The sequence below is a fragment of the Callorhinchus milii genome, unplaced genomic scaffold (genome assembly GCF_018977255.1).
Source record: "Callorhinchus milii isolate IMCB2004 unplaced genomic scaffold, IMCB_Cmil_1.0 Scaffold5, whole genome shotgun sequence".
Classification (NCBI taxonomy): Eukaryota; Metazoa; Chordata; class Chondrichthyes; order Chimaeriformes; family Callorhinchidae; genus Callorhinchus; species Callorhinchus milii.
In genome coordinates this window covers 32144776-32162878 of record NW_024704746.1, presented here as the reverse complement: position 1 = coordinate 32162878, position 18103 = coordinate 32144776, and the positions used below count along the sequence as shown (strand labels likewise).

The window sequence follows — 18103 nt, the reverse complement described above, 5'->3', positions numbered from 1 at the left end:
CAAGCTAGTTGTTTCAAGTAGAACAGACAAGTGGAACAGATAGCAAGGCTTGGAAACTAAAACTGAAGGAATCAGTTATGCTGTTTAGGCACAACACCATGGGTTTCCTGTAGATATACAAGTGACTTTTGAGAGTTGTAAGGCAAAATGGTTTCCAGCTTGAATGATTTTATTCCGTGTTGCGGTGTTTAAAACTATCACATCTCATTGCATGTGAATCCAGCAGATGGAGCTGTTGATGAACGTAAACACTCACTGAGGGAGTATGTGGCCACAACTAGACAAGCGTCACAGGATTGCAGTAACGTACGTCATCCCAATTCCAGACACACAATACTTATATAGAAATCCTTGCATTTGATTAGATTATTAGATCATCCTGGTAGCTAAACATGTTACAGTACCTCAATTTATTGAAGCTCCAACAACAAAAACAAATTTCGTTTGTACAGCGCCTTTCACATCCGGAGGATGTTCCAAGGCGCTGGACAGTCAGGGATTTGGACCCGAGCAGGGGTTTGGGATCAAGCGAATTCAACTTCAGTGCTCTACAAGAATACAGTGTCAGAACTCCTCAAAGCATGGAAACTTTCTGTTGTCTACTGCGCCTGAACAGAAACCTAGTACTTTTCCACAGCAAGAGAACTGGAGGTACATAGCCTCTGAGCTGTTCTCATAAGCTTTTGTGCCAAGCCTTTGTGTGGCCTGATGCAGAGGCCAGGAAAATCTTATCCTGATGCTTTACTAGGTAGAGTATGGCTGAAGTCAGGAAGAATAAAAGGTTTCCACTTTTGTGTTATCCTGTACTCTCTCATCTGTACAGGCTCTATGCAGTGACAGATCATGTGCAGCACCTTAGAAGCTAATAGATACCAATACAATCATAGGGTATTATGCCACGAAATGTAAGAAAAGAATTCCTATGCTTTATACAGCTGTCAGAGCCTGACGATTGCCCGAGAGCCTTAAATGGGACCTCAGACAACCATTGCATATTCAATCTGTCAATGTAATCTTTTTCTGGATCTTGTGGTACATGTTTTGTCTTATAGATTCATGCTTTTAACTACCCACATTGACTTTTGATGTGCAGCTGCTTATTTTCTCTTGCTGCCGTTACATTTAGCATTCAAGTTATCACTGCTGCTATTGCCCTGCTCCATAGGCAGCTTTTACATGTTACTGATGTGCACAACATGGCAGCCCTGACCCTTTGCTGCTGTTTCTGTCATCTCTGAGGAAATTAAGTGTGGATGATAATAATAATAATAATAATAATAATCCTTGCATTTGATATAGTGTTTTTCATGTCCTCTAGACGTCTCAAAGCGCTTCACAGAATAGACTGTAAAGTGAATTGACTGTATATTTGTGGGCGAAATGCCGCAGCCAATTGCGCACAGCAGTGTCCCACAAGCATGTCAGATGATTCAAACCAAACACTTTATCAAGTGTATATTTTACTCTGCACATTGAGACTAGGAAATCACATAATCCACGGTGTGGAGTGGGAAGGATAAATAAGGCTTTCCGTTCCGCATTACTAAACTGCTGGGTGCAAAGCAGTACGTACAAGGCATTACAAAAATGCTTTAAATATATTCCTTCTATTGCGTGTCTTTCTTGTTTGCTTTCTCTTTTTTTTCTTTTCCATATTCACTATTTTATCTTTTCTTTTATTTCTGTGTTTTTTTCTTATAAACCCACCTTTTATCCTATTTCTTAACTGACTTGCATTGAATTTTGATTGTAAGGACCATAGTGGATAAAATCTATCTTTGATTGGCTGAAACCTGTTTTCAGTATATACTTTAAAGTATCTTTTGGATGAGACATTGAACAGCGGTCCTTTCTGCCTATTCAGATGGATGTTAAAGATCAAGTAGTGTTACTCAAAAAGACAAGGGAGTTTCTCCCGGTGTCCTGGCAAAAAATCCCCCATATAAAATTGGTCATTTGTTTCATAGCTGCTCGTGGGACATTGCTCTGCGCAATTTACTTCACGATAAATCCTGTGAAGCACTTTAAGATGTCCTCCTGACTTGAAAGGCGCTATACCAAATGCAAGGATTATTATTATCATTTTGTCAATAAATTGTGTGCCATATTAAAGCGTCTTGACTCAACTTGTCAGTGTTGTGACATGGTAAAAGCTTTTGATGTCTCTTTTTGGACAACTCTGCAGACTTCACGCTGGGGAAGTGCAGAGTGTATAACTCAAGGAGGAGAACTCATTGAATGAATTGCCAAACAGTGCTGTGGGGGGGAATTAGTATTTATTCAGAAATTTGATGTAAACAACAGAAAGTGCTGAACAAAACCATATTGTACTGTCAAGTGTTTAGTCTTCTCAGATGTCGTGTTGCTGCGGGGGAAAGTTTTGGCAGAGGGTTTGACTGTACTTTAGTGTGGTGAGCATTTTGAATTGGATCATTGGAAACGTTTTATGGTTCGCTCAGCATTTTGTGTTAAGTTGTGCTTGGACCAGGAAGCCTACATAAGAGGATTATTTGGGAAGAGGTTTGATACATTGGAATTTTATTCTTGGATCAGATGAAAGTTTATACAGAGTTGACTGCAACGTAAGAAGACTTTGTTTTACTATTTCTTTCCAACTGTTTAAATGCAAGGAAAGCACTGGAAAGAGAAATCCAGGCTTTTCTTGTGTTGCTGTTATTTACCCAATTTAGGTGGCCGGTATGTTATAAAGCATAATTTGGGTAATAGATTAAATAAAGAATTAGCGATCACAACATTGAAATAACTCAATTGTAGGAACAATGTCAAGTTGCAACTGTATTCTGTAAAGATTTGCTGCTGCTACTCAACACCTTGTAACATAATCCTTCAGTACTTATCAACAGCAGATACCGTTAGGTGGGCTGCTGGCATGTAAGGCTTGACAGGGGGATGCTTTTCGCTGTTTGCCCTGTTCACCCCCTTAACTTCCTCCCACCGTGAAAAGCGCTACTTCAGAAGTTCTCTGAAGTATAAAAAATTACAAAGAACTGCAAAGAATGTACAGCATGGAAACAGGCCATTTGGCCCAACCAGGCCATGGCAGTGTTTATACTCCACACAAGTCTCCATCCATTCCTTACTCCCTCCCATATCCTTCTGTTCCCTTCTCCTTCATGTGACGGTCTAGCTTCCTCTTAAATACATCTATACTATGATGCTATATTAAAAGCAAGGATTATTATTATTAATTAATGTATGCATTCCTTTTCTAAGAATTTTTAATATATAAGCAGTACATGATGTAGAATTTGCCAGTACTCGACTTTAAATGAATTCTTAATAAATTAGCCGTAATGATGCGCTCATCATTAATCTCGCACTTGTGTCCCTTCACGCCTTGACTTTGTAGAGAACACAGCCAGCTGCCACTGTCATCTGTTGCCAGCACAGCAGTATATATACAACAGAGTAAACCCCACCATATAAAATAGTGCACATCATAAAAAAGAAACAGACACCAGAGAGTTCAAGGCTGAAATCTAATCTCAGACTTCGGATGATATTTACAAATGGTTTGACTTTGTTGTATCAACTTGACATCATTTGAACCCCTTTATTAGACAGGGTAATCACTCCCAGTTGTGCAATGTTCTCTATCATCACATTCAATGAAGTAGATAATCTGTGTTTTACCTTGTTAGTTTTTCATTCCCTCGTGTACCAATGTTAGTGTTACTTATTGTGCCTTTACAACTTCTCGATTCACATCTGTGGAGTTCCTCTCTTTCGCACTTATAAATGCACTGCAATTTTGAAGCAACTTTGTTTTGCTGAAATAGGTTAGAGTTAACGGAATTAATGGCAAATTAGCAGCTATCTTCATAACTTAGCAATCGGAAGCAGATGGTGACGATAAATAGAAACATGTGGGTCTGAGCAGCTGTGCAACAGCGTTCTTCAAGGGTCTTTTCTGGGTCCCTGACTCTCAAAAAATGACTTACATGAGATTATTTCTTTATACTATAACATTTTCTCTTGAAAGTAAATTAAGTAGGCACTTGGGAGGAGAGTAGTGAGCGTGTTCTGGAAGGATGATTTAGATGTGCTGAAGGCTTTCTTCATCTGAAACAATCTTGTGGTGTGAATAACGTATGGAGGACAAACAGTAGTTGAGAAGCTATGGACCAATTAAGCAATATAGTCGAAGAGTGGAGGTTGGACTTTAATGCAGGTAAATGTACAGTAATGTTCATTGGGACAAGAAAATGACCAAGGTAATTTTTGATTATTGATCATTAACTGAATAAATAGAGTGAGTGAGGTAAAGATCATGACAGGCTAAGAATTGTTTGCTTTATGCAAGGAACTGGCTTAATAGACAAATAGACTTTTCTCATTTGATGCTTTCTCAGCAAATGTAACTGGCATTGCATCTGGAATTCCTGTTGTTGACTCTCCCAATAAGATGCTGCTGTAATATTTGTAGATGCATTTCCGCTGAATTGTGACGTCAGTCACAAACCAGAAGGTAATAGTAATAGTATCCGAATTTGTTGAAAAAAAAATGCAAACTTACTGGCTGTTTTGTGGCCAGGATTCTGTCTGGTATTTCAAGCTTTTTCCTCCTCGAGAAATGGTTCGAAAGCAAAACACAAACTGCAGTCACAATGGTTTCATTGAACAGCATCCCCAAGCTCCGATCTTTAAAGAAACAGTATAACATGTTATTGATTCCACAAAAGCAACAATCTTGATCTGAATCCAGGTTTCTTTCATTCTTGAAGGCATGTTGCGGAAACGGACAACTTGGTGAGAAGCAATGAAAGAGTTAAAGCACTCTGTTGAAACTGGTTTTGGCTGCGGGTTTGACCTGTACTCCTCTTGATCCCGACAAGAACATGTCCTGTGCTTTCGTGTGCTGTTTTGCAATTGTTCGGGTTTTGATGGAGTGCTACTGTTACCACACAGGTCAACAGAGTCTAGTTTTATTTAAGGGAACGTTGAGGTCCTGATGAAACAGTGGAGATTTCTCTTCTTCACTGGGCGCTCATAACAAGAGATTGCCAGAAACCTAATTGGTGATCTGATTCCATTCTGTCAGCAATTGTGTTCATTGTAAAGATTCTTTAACACTACCCCAGCCAAGCTGTTTCTGGACACTGTCTGAAACTGATCTGAAAAAGTGGTAATACCTCTTTGAGATTCTTTGGCCATGATGGATTTTCTCATCAGGGAGTATACTGAGAGGACTAGTTAGGAAGGCTGCTGTGGAAGGGAACTTTGACGGAAAGCGCTCCGAGACGCCATCCAGAGTGAAGGGTGCTATAAAATGCATAGTTGTTGTTGTTGTTAATGGGAGCTTGCTCTGTTTTTGCAGGTACATGACTGACGGAGGGCTTAACCTGTATACTCGCAGCATGAACCGAATCCCAGACGTGATGGCCACCCGTGATGTCATACAGAGGGGTGTACCTGATGTCTCAGCAGATGCAGACAGGTCAGGGTCAAATGTTATAGATTGCTGCCGTTTAAGTTTCTTAACACTGTAAAAATGCAACCTGGTCGGGTGTAATAATCCAGTAGCTTCTTTTCTTCTGTACTTGAAGCTGCATCTAGCACCTTGGGATATCATCCCGATGGGAAAGACGCTATACAAATGTAACTTTGTCTTGTATCTAGCAGTGACTGTGTATAGTCATTTAGCCACTGCCTATTTCTGGCAATGATAGGAAATAATGGCTGAATCGTGGACGGGGCAGTCAGCCAGAGGTGGTTTGTTTGAACAACTGAAATACAGACGAACGTTCATTCCATGTACTCCAAGGATACTGAGATCTCAGTAGATAGCTCACATCATATCTGCTATCATTGCAGAGTAAATTGTCTGTCTAAATAACACTTGACCAGTTATTTAAGTGGGTGCTGAAGACTTTTCCATGGAAGGCTTGCTAGTTATTGAAATGGACAGTTTACCCCATCCCTGTAAACTGTATCTGGTCAGTATTGTTGACTGCTTTGCAGTAACTGGATCATTGACTATGACAATGGCTTGTATTCGTGAAATGAAAAATCCCGTCAACTGGTAGAGGACGAGTTGACAATTTGCCCCACAATGCAGCAACCTATGAAACAGGAGAGGGTTGAAACAGTCCCAGTCACAGTGAGTTACACTGGTTGGGATCCTAAGCTGCTGAGCGTGTTGTTTCACACCGTTTCTCAGGATAATTCCTTACATTGTTGATGCTGGTTGGTGCAGTGTAAAGTGCTGCTTCTCTGTGCTCTGATCTCTGCAGCTATCCTGACTCCACTTGTCGTTGCACACCCACAGAAGTGGGAATTCATTCATACATGTGTGGAAATAGAATCCGAGGTGAAGACTTGTTTTATTCCTCCGACACCACCTTCGGTGACTGAGCCTTCAGCAATTATGCCTCCACTCCCTCTCACTACCATTCTATCTGTCTTTAAATCCCATTTAAAAATCTATCTCTTTAACCCTCTGGTCATCTCCCTCCTTCCCCTCTTCCCTTGTTCGGCCTCTGACACCATCCCTATGAAGCGTTCTGAAATATTATCTTACATGGAAAACGCTATATAAATACGATTTGTTGCAAATGCTCCGATATTACCAATTAAACACATTTTGCCGTTTATTTTATAAAAACAGAATCACCTACAGATGGCAGTGCAGGAACCTTTCTGCACATCTTGTAATTGTTGCTTTGGAGCATTCATCACACAGTATTTGAAGAACAATATATAGATGCAACTTACTTAATGGCTCTTATGTCCTCAGGTGTTCATTTGGAGAAGCAAGGCTGGCCAAAGAATCCGCTTCGATCCTTGTTCTGAAAAGGTTTTAGAGTCCAGGACACCTTAACATGCTATAGACGTCAAATGCTATTATATAAAGTACTTTGTATGCACAAGTAGATCATTATAAATACTACTAATAATAGGCTTTGCATTTGATATAATAATAATAATATTTGATATAGCGCCTTGTCACATCTTGGAGACATCTCAGGGTACTTCACAGAATATACTGTAAAGTGAACTGACTATTTTGTGGCAAAATGCAGCAGCCAATTGTGCACAGCAGTGTTCCACAAGCAGTCGTGGATTGAGTGACCAAATTATTATTATTATTTATTTTTCAAACAATTTTGTGGGCAAAAATGTTTGCTAATATGTTTTAGTTTGAAAACTTTTGTAACTTTTATTTTATCTTGGAGAGGATTGACTTTCTTTTTTTGGAAATGAAGGCTCTCTTTATTTCTGCTGTGAGAGAAGGGCTGGGAGACTAAGAGGAATGTGCATCTTTATCAAGAGCGAAACAGCAAACCACGTTTGGCGGAAGCCGTACTATTTTTCTATTGGATTGAATGAGCGATGAACACTTTGAAACAAATTCACTGTGAAAAGAGTGTAAATATACTGTAATTATCTGTTGCTGGCTTCAAACCAGAAACAAATTAAAACAGTTAGCATATCAGCCTGTCATACAGACTTACCCATGAGTCACACAATACTGTTTACTGACCCCTGGTTCAAGTATACACAGAGGAAATGTAATGACACTTTTGCATGGTGCCTAAGTCAGTAATAGCAGATAAAAGGTTTTGGTAAAGGTGCCTTGATATCCGTGTTGCATTTCCTACACAGATGAAGAGCTACTATCTCTTTAGTGGTCTTGAGCTTTGAAAACTATCAGTACTGATGATTGAAGTAAAACAATGTTGTGCAGAGCAATGAGGTTGCTAGCAGTAGATACAGTGGGCTATGGCATTGTGATCAAGCATTTCTTGTATATTTTATTGCAGATGAGCAATACGCCTTGAAGTGAGTTTGCGGCGGTGATATGTGAAGCTAATCAGCTTTTTGAAGTCCGAGAAGTCAGAGATTTGTAGTTTCTGTTAGAGCTTTCTCAAAGCTCTCTTTTGCCAAGTGTTCTGAGCAATTGCATGGTTGGAATTGCAATGGTTGTTGCCAACAGGAACATCATCTGTTTGCCACCACAGGCAGCAGTGTTAATACAAACCTTGTACTAGTAACTGGAATCAGCTGTAAGACAGTTTGTGATCTGCCAGCGAAGAATATTTCACAGCTAGGTGCAGTGTTGATCCACTCCTGCTTTTCTTTTAAAAAGAAATCCCTCTCTCATCTCACTGAGAATTAATTGAAGTCCAGTCACTACTCATTGCGCTGCAGAATGAAATGAATGGTGAAATGAATGGGATGCATACAGAGATTTCCCAGTACCTGAGATGGTTACTGAGCCAGGTACAATAATGATGAAGTTGTCAAGTGAAAGGCACCTCCACAGGATAGATGGGGAAGTCAAGCCAAGTACCTCTGTGGTCAGTTAATAAGGGAAAGTTGAATGATAATGATGATGGGGAAGAAGGCCCTAATATAAGTGGGAAGATATTGTACTTCATTGTTTTGCTGAATATTGAGAAGTCATCGAAATTGAATGTAAAAAGTTATTTTACAGCCTGATCTTTTATAATAATAATAATCCTTGAATTTGATATAGCGCCTCATCACATCTTCGAGACGTCTCAAAGTGCTTCACAGAATATACTGTAAAGTGAATTGTCTGCATATTTTGTGGCTGAAAACCTATTTGGGCAATTCCGCAATCAACAGACTTTGAATTCACATCTCAAATGTTTATGTTTAGGTGCAGTTTGCGTTATCTTTAGCAGCAAGATGCAAAGCTTATTGGAAAATGTGTGTGTTGCTGCTGCTCTAATACATTTCAGACAGATGTAATTGGAGCTGCAAACATTTCAGAAATTGACTTAAGCTTTAATAATAATAAATAATCCTTGCATTTGATATAGAACCTTATCGCATCATCGAGATGTCTCAAAGCGCTTCACAGAATATACTGTAAAGTGAATTGAACGTATATTTTGTGGCAATCCATGGAGCACAGTAATGTCCCACAAACAGTCAAGGATTGAGAGACCATATTATTATTATTTATTTTTGAAGGAATTATTACCCCTGGTAAAGTGATCCTCCAATTGACTAACAAACGGGTTCCTACTTACCTCTAGGTAAACAGGCATCTGGAGTAAGGAAACTTGCCGAAAGTTTCACCCTGCTAGGAATCGAATCCAGGTCTCTCGCTTGCGAGCGATCCAACCACGAAGCTACAGAACTCCTCCATAAGCTCTGCTATTCAGAGTCATTACCCCATTCTGAAGTCTTTGCAGTAATTTTTTCTCTGCTGCCCCAGTCCAGTAAACTTTGCCACAGAGTGGGAAACAGGCCACAATTAAGAATAATGACTCTCTGTCCTGCCGAATTGATTTAAAAAAAAGACCGGAAACACTTTCATATATACCACGACAATGCAGCAGTCTATTTTTTTCTAAATTAGTGGGTGGAAGGACTCCTCATGGGAATTGGGATAGAGCTGTGATTTGAGCAACTGAATTCATAATTGGTGTTTTTTTTTGCTTCTAATTCTAAAATAGTGTATGTCATAGACAGGGGGGGAAAGGGCAAATAATGGTGCAGAAATCGAGCCAGTCAATTAACTATGGGTTAGATTACTTACAACCCCAAAATGTCAATCTTGTTTGCAAATTTCATAATTAGAAAGGCAAAATCGAGTCACAGGAACCCCTCCCTGATTCAATCTATTTTCAGAGAATGATTCCCTAGAGGGGGAATGATGTGCATGACATATAACCAGAATTAAGATATTTTAGTTAAGAAATTTGTTACAGTTACTGCAGAATGGGCCTCATTCTGTCTCGTACTATCAGAAATGTGTGCAGCTAGAGTTGTGTCTCATTGAGAACAGTACAGCTATTTACAGGGCGTATTTTTTGAGCGGTATAATAGGCAGGTTTTAGTTTTTCTTCACACCACTCCAGGATTTTGTATGCAACCATTGTCAGGATTTCTCTCTCTTGATTAAACCCCAAAAAGATTTCTGTTGGTAGACCTTAGCAGAGCAGCCAAAGACCCAGAACAATCATATCAAAATAGATTGCTGATGGCAAATATTCCGTTTCCCCCCACCAGCAAAATATTTTTAAAAATCTCTCGTGCTTAAGGAACAAATATTTATACCTATATCAAATGCAAGGATTATTATTCGCGCAAGGTGAAGTGGATGAGAGGCTATCGGTCAGGGTCATTTATCTGAGGAGTTCCTGACATGAGCTCACAGGTTCAGAATTTATCTTACAGGCAGCGACTGGCTGCTGATTGCACAGGGAGTTTGTCTGTTCACTATTCTTCCTTCTTTGTCTGCTGATGTTGGGGCCCCTCCTGTCACGCATCATTTCCCTACCAAGAATATAAGCAGGCAACCTGTCCCTAGTCCGTTACCAATGCCCCAATTAACTAGCTGCAGGGAGGTGTGTGAAAGAAACATGGTCTGACCTACCAATGATTTCCTCTCCCTCCCTGAGGAGACGTACCTTGTCTCCATTTACACCCGCACTAGATGACCCCAGCTGAGATACAAAACCCAATGGATAGGCAATTGTGAAGTTAGCCAATATCACAGCACTGCATTGCAACGCAGTGCATCAGTACAATAACACACTACCTTGCAGCAGGCTCAGGGAAATGTAACAGCGTGGTTCTCTGCCTAGTGGCTTTTTGATTTACTGTGCAGCTCACTCAAAAGGATAAAAAGAAATTGTTAAAGAAAAGACATCCAGTGTTTTGTTATTGTGGGTGGCAGCCAGTATAATTGCTGATCAAGAAAGCTGCAGAGTTTCATGGCAGTTATGTAACAATTGGCTGATTAAAATCCTAACGGGCGCAAAAAATGCCTTTGTGTTGGAAAAGTATCCACAAGGAATAGCTTTTACAACACGACTGGTATTACATTTGCCCTAAGGTGTGGCTGGAGTCTGAATTGAAAAACACACTGAAATCCACGCTTTGATTGTTTAAAGTGCATAGGATGAGAATATAGTGATGTTGTGAGTCCTTATTTTTCAGGCTGAAGCTGATATGTCTTTGTCTTTTTGCTGAAGAGAAGTGTTTCAGTACAGCAGCTTCTGATATGTGGTGGCGAATGCAAAAACTCATTAAGTCAGTTGGACTAACAGTGAGGAAACCGCATAAGACCAATTTGTTCTTTTTGCTAATGTTCCAACGATCTGGAATTTTTTTTTAATGTAGAATCCGCTATTCTGCAAAATCTCTTATATTAATATAATAAACATATCCTCTGATGTAAAAGGCTTTTGTTCTATCAACGCAAGGATGCTTACTGTTATATTAAAATCTCTTCATCATCTTTAGACAGTTCTATTAACTTCAAACCATCTGACAATCATTGCTAAGAATTCTAAGCACTGAGTTCAATGCATGACACTGCCTAGCAATAGGGGCTTCTGCATAGCAACAGTCTCCTCTCCCCTGAGACATTAAGGCAAGGTCTTTTCTCCCCCTATGCTTTCTTGAGTCCTTTGTTCTTGTGTGTTTTTTGGGGGGATTAGCATCAAACCTGCTATCGAAAGATCCAACTAGTCAGCAGCCCTAATTCCTAGTTTAGTACTCTACTCAGCGTGTGACAATGGCTCAGCAGCTAGCACTCTTACCTCTGAGTCAGAAGATTGTGGGTTCATACACCATATTGGGACTTTGAATTCATAATCTAGGCTGACCCTCCAATAAAGTGTTGGGGGCAGTGTTGCTTGTTGGAAGTGCTGTCCTTCAGCTGAGATGATAAACTGGAGATCCCGTCTGCCTGTTCAGGTGTACATTCACGATCACGTAGAACTATTCGAAAAGAGAAGGGATTTCTCCTGGTGTCCTATCCTGGTATCATTCACTTCATCTTAAGTTTGTGGTACATTGCTGCGTACAAGATTGGCTGCTGCATTTGTCTTCAAAAATACATAGTCACTACGCTTTACCGTGAATCCTGAGAAGCACTTCGAGACCCTTTCCCTATGTGAAAAGCATAAAATCAAATGTAAGGATTATTATTCAAGGGATATTTCCTGGTTTCCTTCCAGCAGCAAGTTAATTGGGTTTCCTTCCAAGTAACATTGCTTGCCTGTTGAGATAACCTGTCTTTGTGGAAAACTTCCAATTCACTTAAGAACTGTATTAGAAGGAACTCAATTCTCTTCCTCTTCTTCTATTCACATTTCCTAATCTATACTATGCTATACAACCTAGCTCAAACTAGGCCATTGGGCTATGCTTTAAACATTCTATTCAGCTTAACTTCTACTGTAAACATCTATCCAAGTTCACCTGCAAAATGCACAGTTATTATACTTGATGTCAAGCATTTATGAGGCCGTGTTCCTAGTCTCAAGGTCATTTTGCCCTAATATGTACGACACAGCAGAACAAGTTCTTAAACCAAGGCTCAGTCAAGAAGACTTTTTTCCCACCGCACTTCTTGAAGAGAATCCATCTTCTAAATTTAGGTTGGGTTAAAGAATATTCTCAACAATCCACACGCAACTACAACAACAACAAAATTACATTTGTATAGCACCTTTCACATAGGGAAAGGGTGATCGAAGGCACGGTGGAAGAGGAGGGTCTTGAGATGGGTCTTGAAGAAGGCAAGGGCGAGGCGGATGGACTGTGGGATGGAGTTCCAGAGGGTGGGAGCAGAGTGGCTGAAGGCCCGCCCTCCAATGGTGGGGTGGGCGAGGCGGGGGATGTGAAGGAGGCCAGAACCCACTGAGCGGACGGGTTGGTAGGGGCTGGAACACTGCAGAGGTAGGTGGGAGTGAGGCTATGAAGGGCTTTGAAGGTGAAGACCAGGATCTTGCATTCTATCCTCTGTGTGATGGGAAGCCAGTGGAGTTGGGTAAGATAGAGGTGATAGAGTGACAGAGCCTGGTGATGGAGAGTACATGGGCTGCAGAGTTCTGGATGATCTGCAGCCTACAGAGGGAGGAGATGGGGAGGGCGGCAAGCAGGGAGTTTGCATAGTCAAGCCTGGATGTTATGAATGCGTGTATGAGGGTCTCGGCTTAGGGCCAGATTGGACTTGAGACTGAGACCTGGAGAATTTTCAGGTCTCTATCTACCTCTCCTTCAATGTCTCTCTCTCTCAGCCTCTTTCTCTACGTCTTCCTCCATTCTCTCTCTTCATCTCTCCAAAAAAATAATAATTTGGTCACAACTGTTTGTGGGACACCGCTGTCTGCAATTAGCTGCCGTGTTTCATCCACAAAATATACATTCCCTACACTTTACAGTGAAGCGCTTTGAGACTTCTCGAAGACGGGATAATGCGCTGTGTCAAATGCAAGGATTATTATTATTATTGCAGTAACTCCTATGAAGTACTTTGAGACTTCTCCTGATGTAAAAGGTGCTTTATCAAATGCAAGGATTATTTTTTAAATCCTGCTTTGCACTTTCAGAAGTTTCAACAACGTGATATCAACTGCAGGGCTTATTATTATACATAGTATCTTGCATTTTAAATTGAAACCAGAACTTGCATGTTCCAGATACCTACTGTACTTGTAAATCCCGGAAGTGTCTGTAAATGCGGTAATTAATCTGGGAGGCAGGAGAGAACACACCTTAAGCTTGCTGCAGCACAGGTTTGTTACACAATTCTTTTATTAACATCCAAACCACCATGGAGCAAATTAACCATGGACGTTAATTACGAACGGGAAAAGAAAAGGTATTCAAAGAGATGTCTAATGCTTTTTAATAACACATAATTGTAATGCAGAAAGTAAATTAATTGACAAACGTAATTTGAATCAGCTCTCTGACTCCTGATTCAGCACAGTACCTGTGCAAGTGGAAATTTGAGGAAGGGGGAGAATTCTTATCCAATAATTTAGGATTTTTTGTCCAGCAACTTTAATGCCTTAAGCACAATAGCGTTGTTCAGTTTAAGTGAATAACTGTCCCTGGTTCCGTAGCTGATGTTATCTGATTAAGAAAGCTTCTTGGTTTTTTTCCGTCTGTTCATTGTCATGTCCCCAGACATTGCACAAAGCATCAGCATCTGCACGAGAGCTTCTGCTCAACAGCACAAAGCACGGCTGAGCTGAAAGTCAGGACATCTGGTCAGACTGCGAATATTCTGGCACTCTTTCTTTTTTTTGTGAAGGTGGCAAATTTTGTGTATTAATTGACATGAAATTCAAAGTAAGTCATCTACACCAGGAGGGCTCGTCTGATATAAGTCTTTGTGATTTCTCTTTGCTTCCTGTGCTGTGGGACTGTACTGAATTGAAGATTTTGACCTGTGAGGTTCAACCTGCTAACTGTTGTTTTGATTTTAAGTATTCATTGTAAAGTGCTGACAGATTCTCCGCAGCTTGCAATTGAAATGATTATAACTGAAGTAAATTGTCTGTATTGTAAGAGTGCTTTAACATTTTAATTTCTGTCAATCTTTTTTATATAAGTGGAAGATCGTGGATACATTCCGAAGTTACTTTTTAACGCTTGATGTATGCCACACTTTAGTTTTAAGAGTACGTCCGCTGAATGTCTTCTGTGGTTGATTTCCTACGGTGAGATGGCAAACCAAAGCAGCAATAGATCCTTTTGTTCTATCATACATTTCTCTTATTCCCTCTTCTCCCCATGTGATTGTTTCTGGCTTGTTAATTATTGCTGAGGTTAGTGCACCTCTCTGGGTTGTTAATTATTCTTGAGGTTCTTCTATGTCTATGAGCTGTTAATTATTCTTGAGGTCAGGACTCAATGTATTCAGTTATTTAAGAGAACTGCCATGACATTGTTCCTTTTCCTGGTGAATTATAGGTAATATGATTCAATTGAACTCAGGCACTTTCTGGATAAAGCTCACCTACTATTTCCATCTTGTTGAAAGGCTTTGGGTCAATGCGTTGTAGGAATTAAGGCAGGTCAAAAGTTAGCAATCATCCATCTAGCAGGTAATGGTTGATTCATAATACCAGCAGACATTTAAAACTACTGTTCCTTCTACTCCACACCTGAAAGAAATAAAAAACTGGTGTTTGTCAAGAAGCAGTTTTTCCGTTTTGTAGGTCACTGTGTAGAATTGTTCTGAAAAGAACCAGTGTAGGAAGAAGAGAATTCCTATTGGAGGTGAGTTTGCCAGACCCTGGCCTGGCTACCTGGAGGAGGGCAGCATCCTATCCTGCATTGCTCACTTGTGGCCCCTGATGGTTTGTCTCAGTCGTGTCATTCGCAGTATCCATGGAGATTCCTGTGGGTTAGTCTGTCCACTCTACCTGGCACAGCAGTTGTTGGGAGCAATGCTAGACTGAAGGAGAAAATAACAGCAAATAGAAAATTAAAAGATAACAATTATAGACCAATTGTATTTTATATTTGTGGAGTTTTGACTGCACAAATTTCAGAGTAAAAGCTGGAGAATATCTACAGAAACAGAGTTATCACCTAGATTTACAAATAATTGGATGTGTTTGAAATCTGGCAGTACAGCGCAGAATCACATTTTAAGAAAGTTTAGATTATATTTAATGAAGCAACCTTCAGTAGATCTTATCACTGTGGAGGTGTTAATTTTAGAGAGAAAAAGGAGAATTAAATAAAGAAATAAAAATACTCTTTGTCTTGTCTTCCATATTGCACGGCAATTAGTTGCCAGGTGCCCATTTATGCAAATTACTGTGTATTCCCTAATTAACATGTGCATATTTGTAATCATTCTTTTTGTTTCTAAAGATTTTTGTAAAAAGTACTTATGCAACAGCCAGACAGCATTGCTTACTGCAAAGGTTGAAGCTGTGGATAAGAGTGATCCTGTGGTTTGAATTCATACAACAAACCACCTCACTTCATAAGAGTGACACAAATCCACACACCCAGTCCTCTGTTACAGTGTTAAAGCTTTGATCTGAAAATTAACAAGGCAGGTAATGATAATATAGATAACCAGGCAATGATCTCAGTAATTATAATCCTTGCATCTTGTTAAATTGTCGGCCGTGATCAGATAAAATGTGGGGTTTGGTTTGTCCCAGCCCCAGGAAGTGCTGGCTCACTCTGCTTGGTGATGGTTTAATTGTTCGGGCTTTCACACACGCACTCAGCTGCTGTTGGATACTCTTTGATTGGCTTCCCTGGGATGTTGGCTATTCCCCAGCTGAGTGACTTCACGGTTAGTGAATGGCGGAGACTCCGAATGCTGTCTCCTGCTACTGAGCATTTGTTTGTCCTGACAATATGCTGGGATTGGGAGGTTTATGCCTGCGGATTTGATGCCGAGGATAAAGATTTATCCGGCTTTTTCTGAGGAACAGCATCCACAGGGAAACTTTGCAGAAATTAGTCATTTCATGCCTGGCAAATGGGACAGGAAACAAGTATTTTAGGTAAGCTCAGTTTATTTTCAATGATAATCACTGTGAGGTACCTGTATTCTGTAGGTCAGTCATTTACGTTTGATTACGATAGAGGAAAGCAGGATTTATTTTCACCATTTCGTATTCTACTAATTTTGATCATTGTTCCAGACCCTTTTTGTTGTATATGTGGCTTCTGACATGTTCAGGCCATCACTGAGAGCCTTTTGTTTTATGTCACTTTGCGGGCAAGGTATCTAATCAGTGCCTTCATCACCAGTTCAAAGCTAGCTTACTGTTGCCTAATGAATTATTCTTGGTCTCTTTTAACAGATTTTTTTTACTAGAAGGAGATGGGATTTAAAATATGTTGGTTGTGTCACATCTATTGAAATTTAGAATGCTGCTTTACTGTCTAATTTACATGAGATGCGGGTCGTGATTTAATGCCAAGTGCAATTAATATGTAACCCCTGGATTTATAAGGACATGGGGAACTTGGGTCTGTTGTGACAGTGTTTTCATTTTTTTTCACATACAGTATTTTATTGAACTTTAGAGGTCTTTAGGATGTAATATTTTTAATTATAATAAAGTTTTAATATATTAATAATCCTTGCATTTGATATAGCGCCTTATCACATCTTCAAGATGACTCAAAGCACTTCACAGATTCACTGTAAATTGAGTTGACTGTATATTTTGGTGGGCGAAATATCTGCATGGCTTGAGCCCAGCAATGATGTATTTTTTTATGAAATAAATATCGAAGAGTTTTGCAAGAAGCCCCCACTGTGGGATTATAATAGAATTTGTACATCATCATTTGGAGGTGTCTGGAAAAGTGGTTTATTAAAATCATTGAGACAAAACTGGTTTGTTCAGGCAGATGCACATACGAGTTTTTAGCCAGCTTGCACAGGTGTACAGAATTCACCACTGAGCCATTTTCTGTGTACTCAGCTCTGGGGATGTGCTCAAGTAGCTTGGATTCACATTCATTATTCTACATTTGGTTTAGTAGAAGGTGAACAGAGAAAGGAGAGATGGCTCCCCGTCTCTCTGAGGATTTCAAATATGTGTCTCTCCAGTGAACACATTGAACTGGTTTGGTAGTGTTCAGCTTTGCTTGCAAAGTACTTGCTCAGTAAATGTAGCAGATGGGACTGTGAAACTTTACCCACAGTATTTCAGCTTTCTATTAGTAATAATCATTGCTGAACACGCGTTAAACACGTGCAGAAATTGTTACAAAAGAAAGTGGCCAAATGATACCAGCAGAAGAACATGTATTGAAATTGAACAAACCGTTTAGAGAATGCTTCAGTGCCTATGATATGAATAGTGCAAGCTCACTGTTAAACTGGGCGGGTCTCACGTTCCTGGTGAGTTTCAGCTTTATTTGCATTTGGGGCCCTATTTTGTACTCTATTCATCTTGTAAAATAACCATTTTCATTGGGAACTGGTTCAACTTTGATGTGCTCAGGCACTAAAGTGATTGCTGTTTTGGCTGCCTCATGCTCCCATCACCCTGTGACTGTCCCTTATTTGAAGGGACTTACTTAACACTATATTTTCCTCCAGAATCGTACATTTTATTTAAGTGATCATAAAATAATATTGTTTTCAAACACTCTCAATTTATGGCATAGCCCCTTTACAACAGCAGTGAGTAGCTTATTTCAGATATTTTACAGACAAAATTGCACCTGTATAAATGTGTTTTGTTTTGCTAGTAGGAATAGATGAGAGTCGCTGTATATGTTCAGCTTGCAACAATGCCACTGAGAGTTTTATGAATTAAATGTGGGAGTGAGGAGCTCTAGTGTAACACTGCTACCAGTGGCATTTACG

The 18103-nt window shown here is 39.9% G+C and overlaps 1 protein-coding gene across 2 annotated transcripts in view; it reads left to right on the top strand.

The window, feature by feature from the left end:
* nav3 (neuron navigator 3) overlaps nt 1–18103 on the top strand; it is a 128813-nt gene that overhangs the window by 48439 nt on the left and 62271 nt on the right. For both annotated transcript variants that reach the window (XM_042334937.1, XM_042334938.1), the window contains one exon: nt 5339–5458. In XM_042334937.1, the coding sequence (XP_042190871.1) occupies nt 5339–5458 (120 nt within the window). The remainder of the gene's footprint in view (nt 1–5338; nt 5459–18103) is intronic.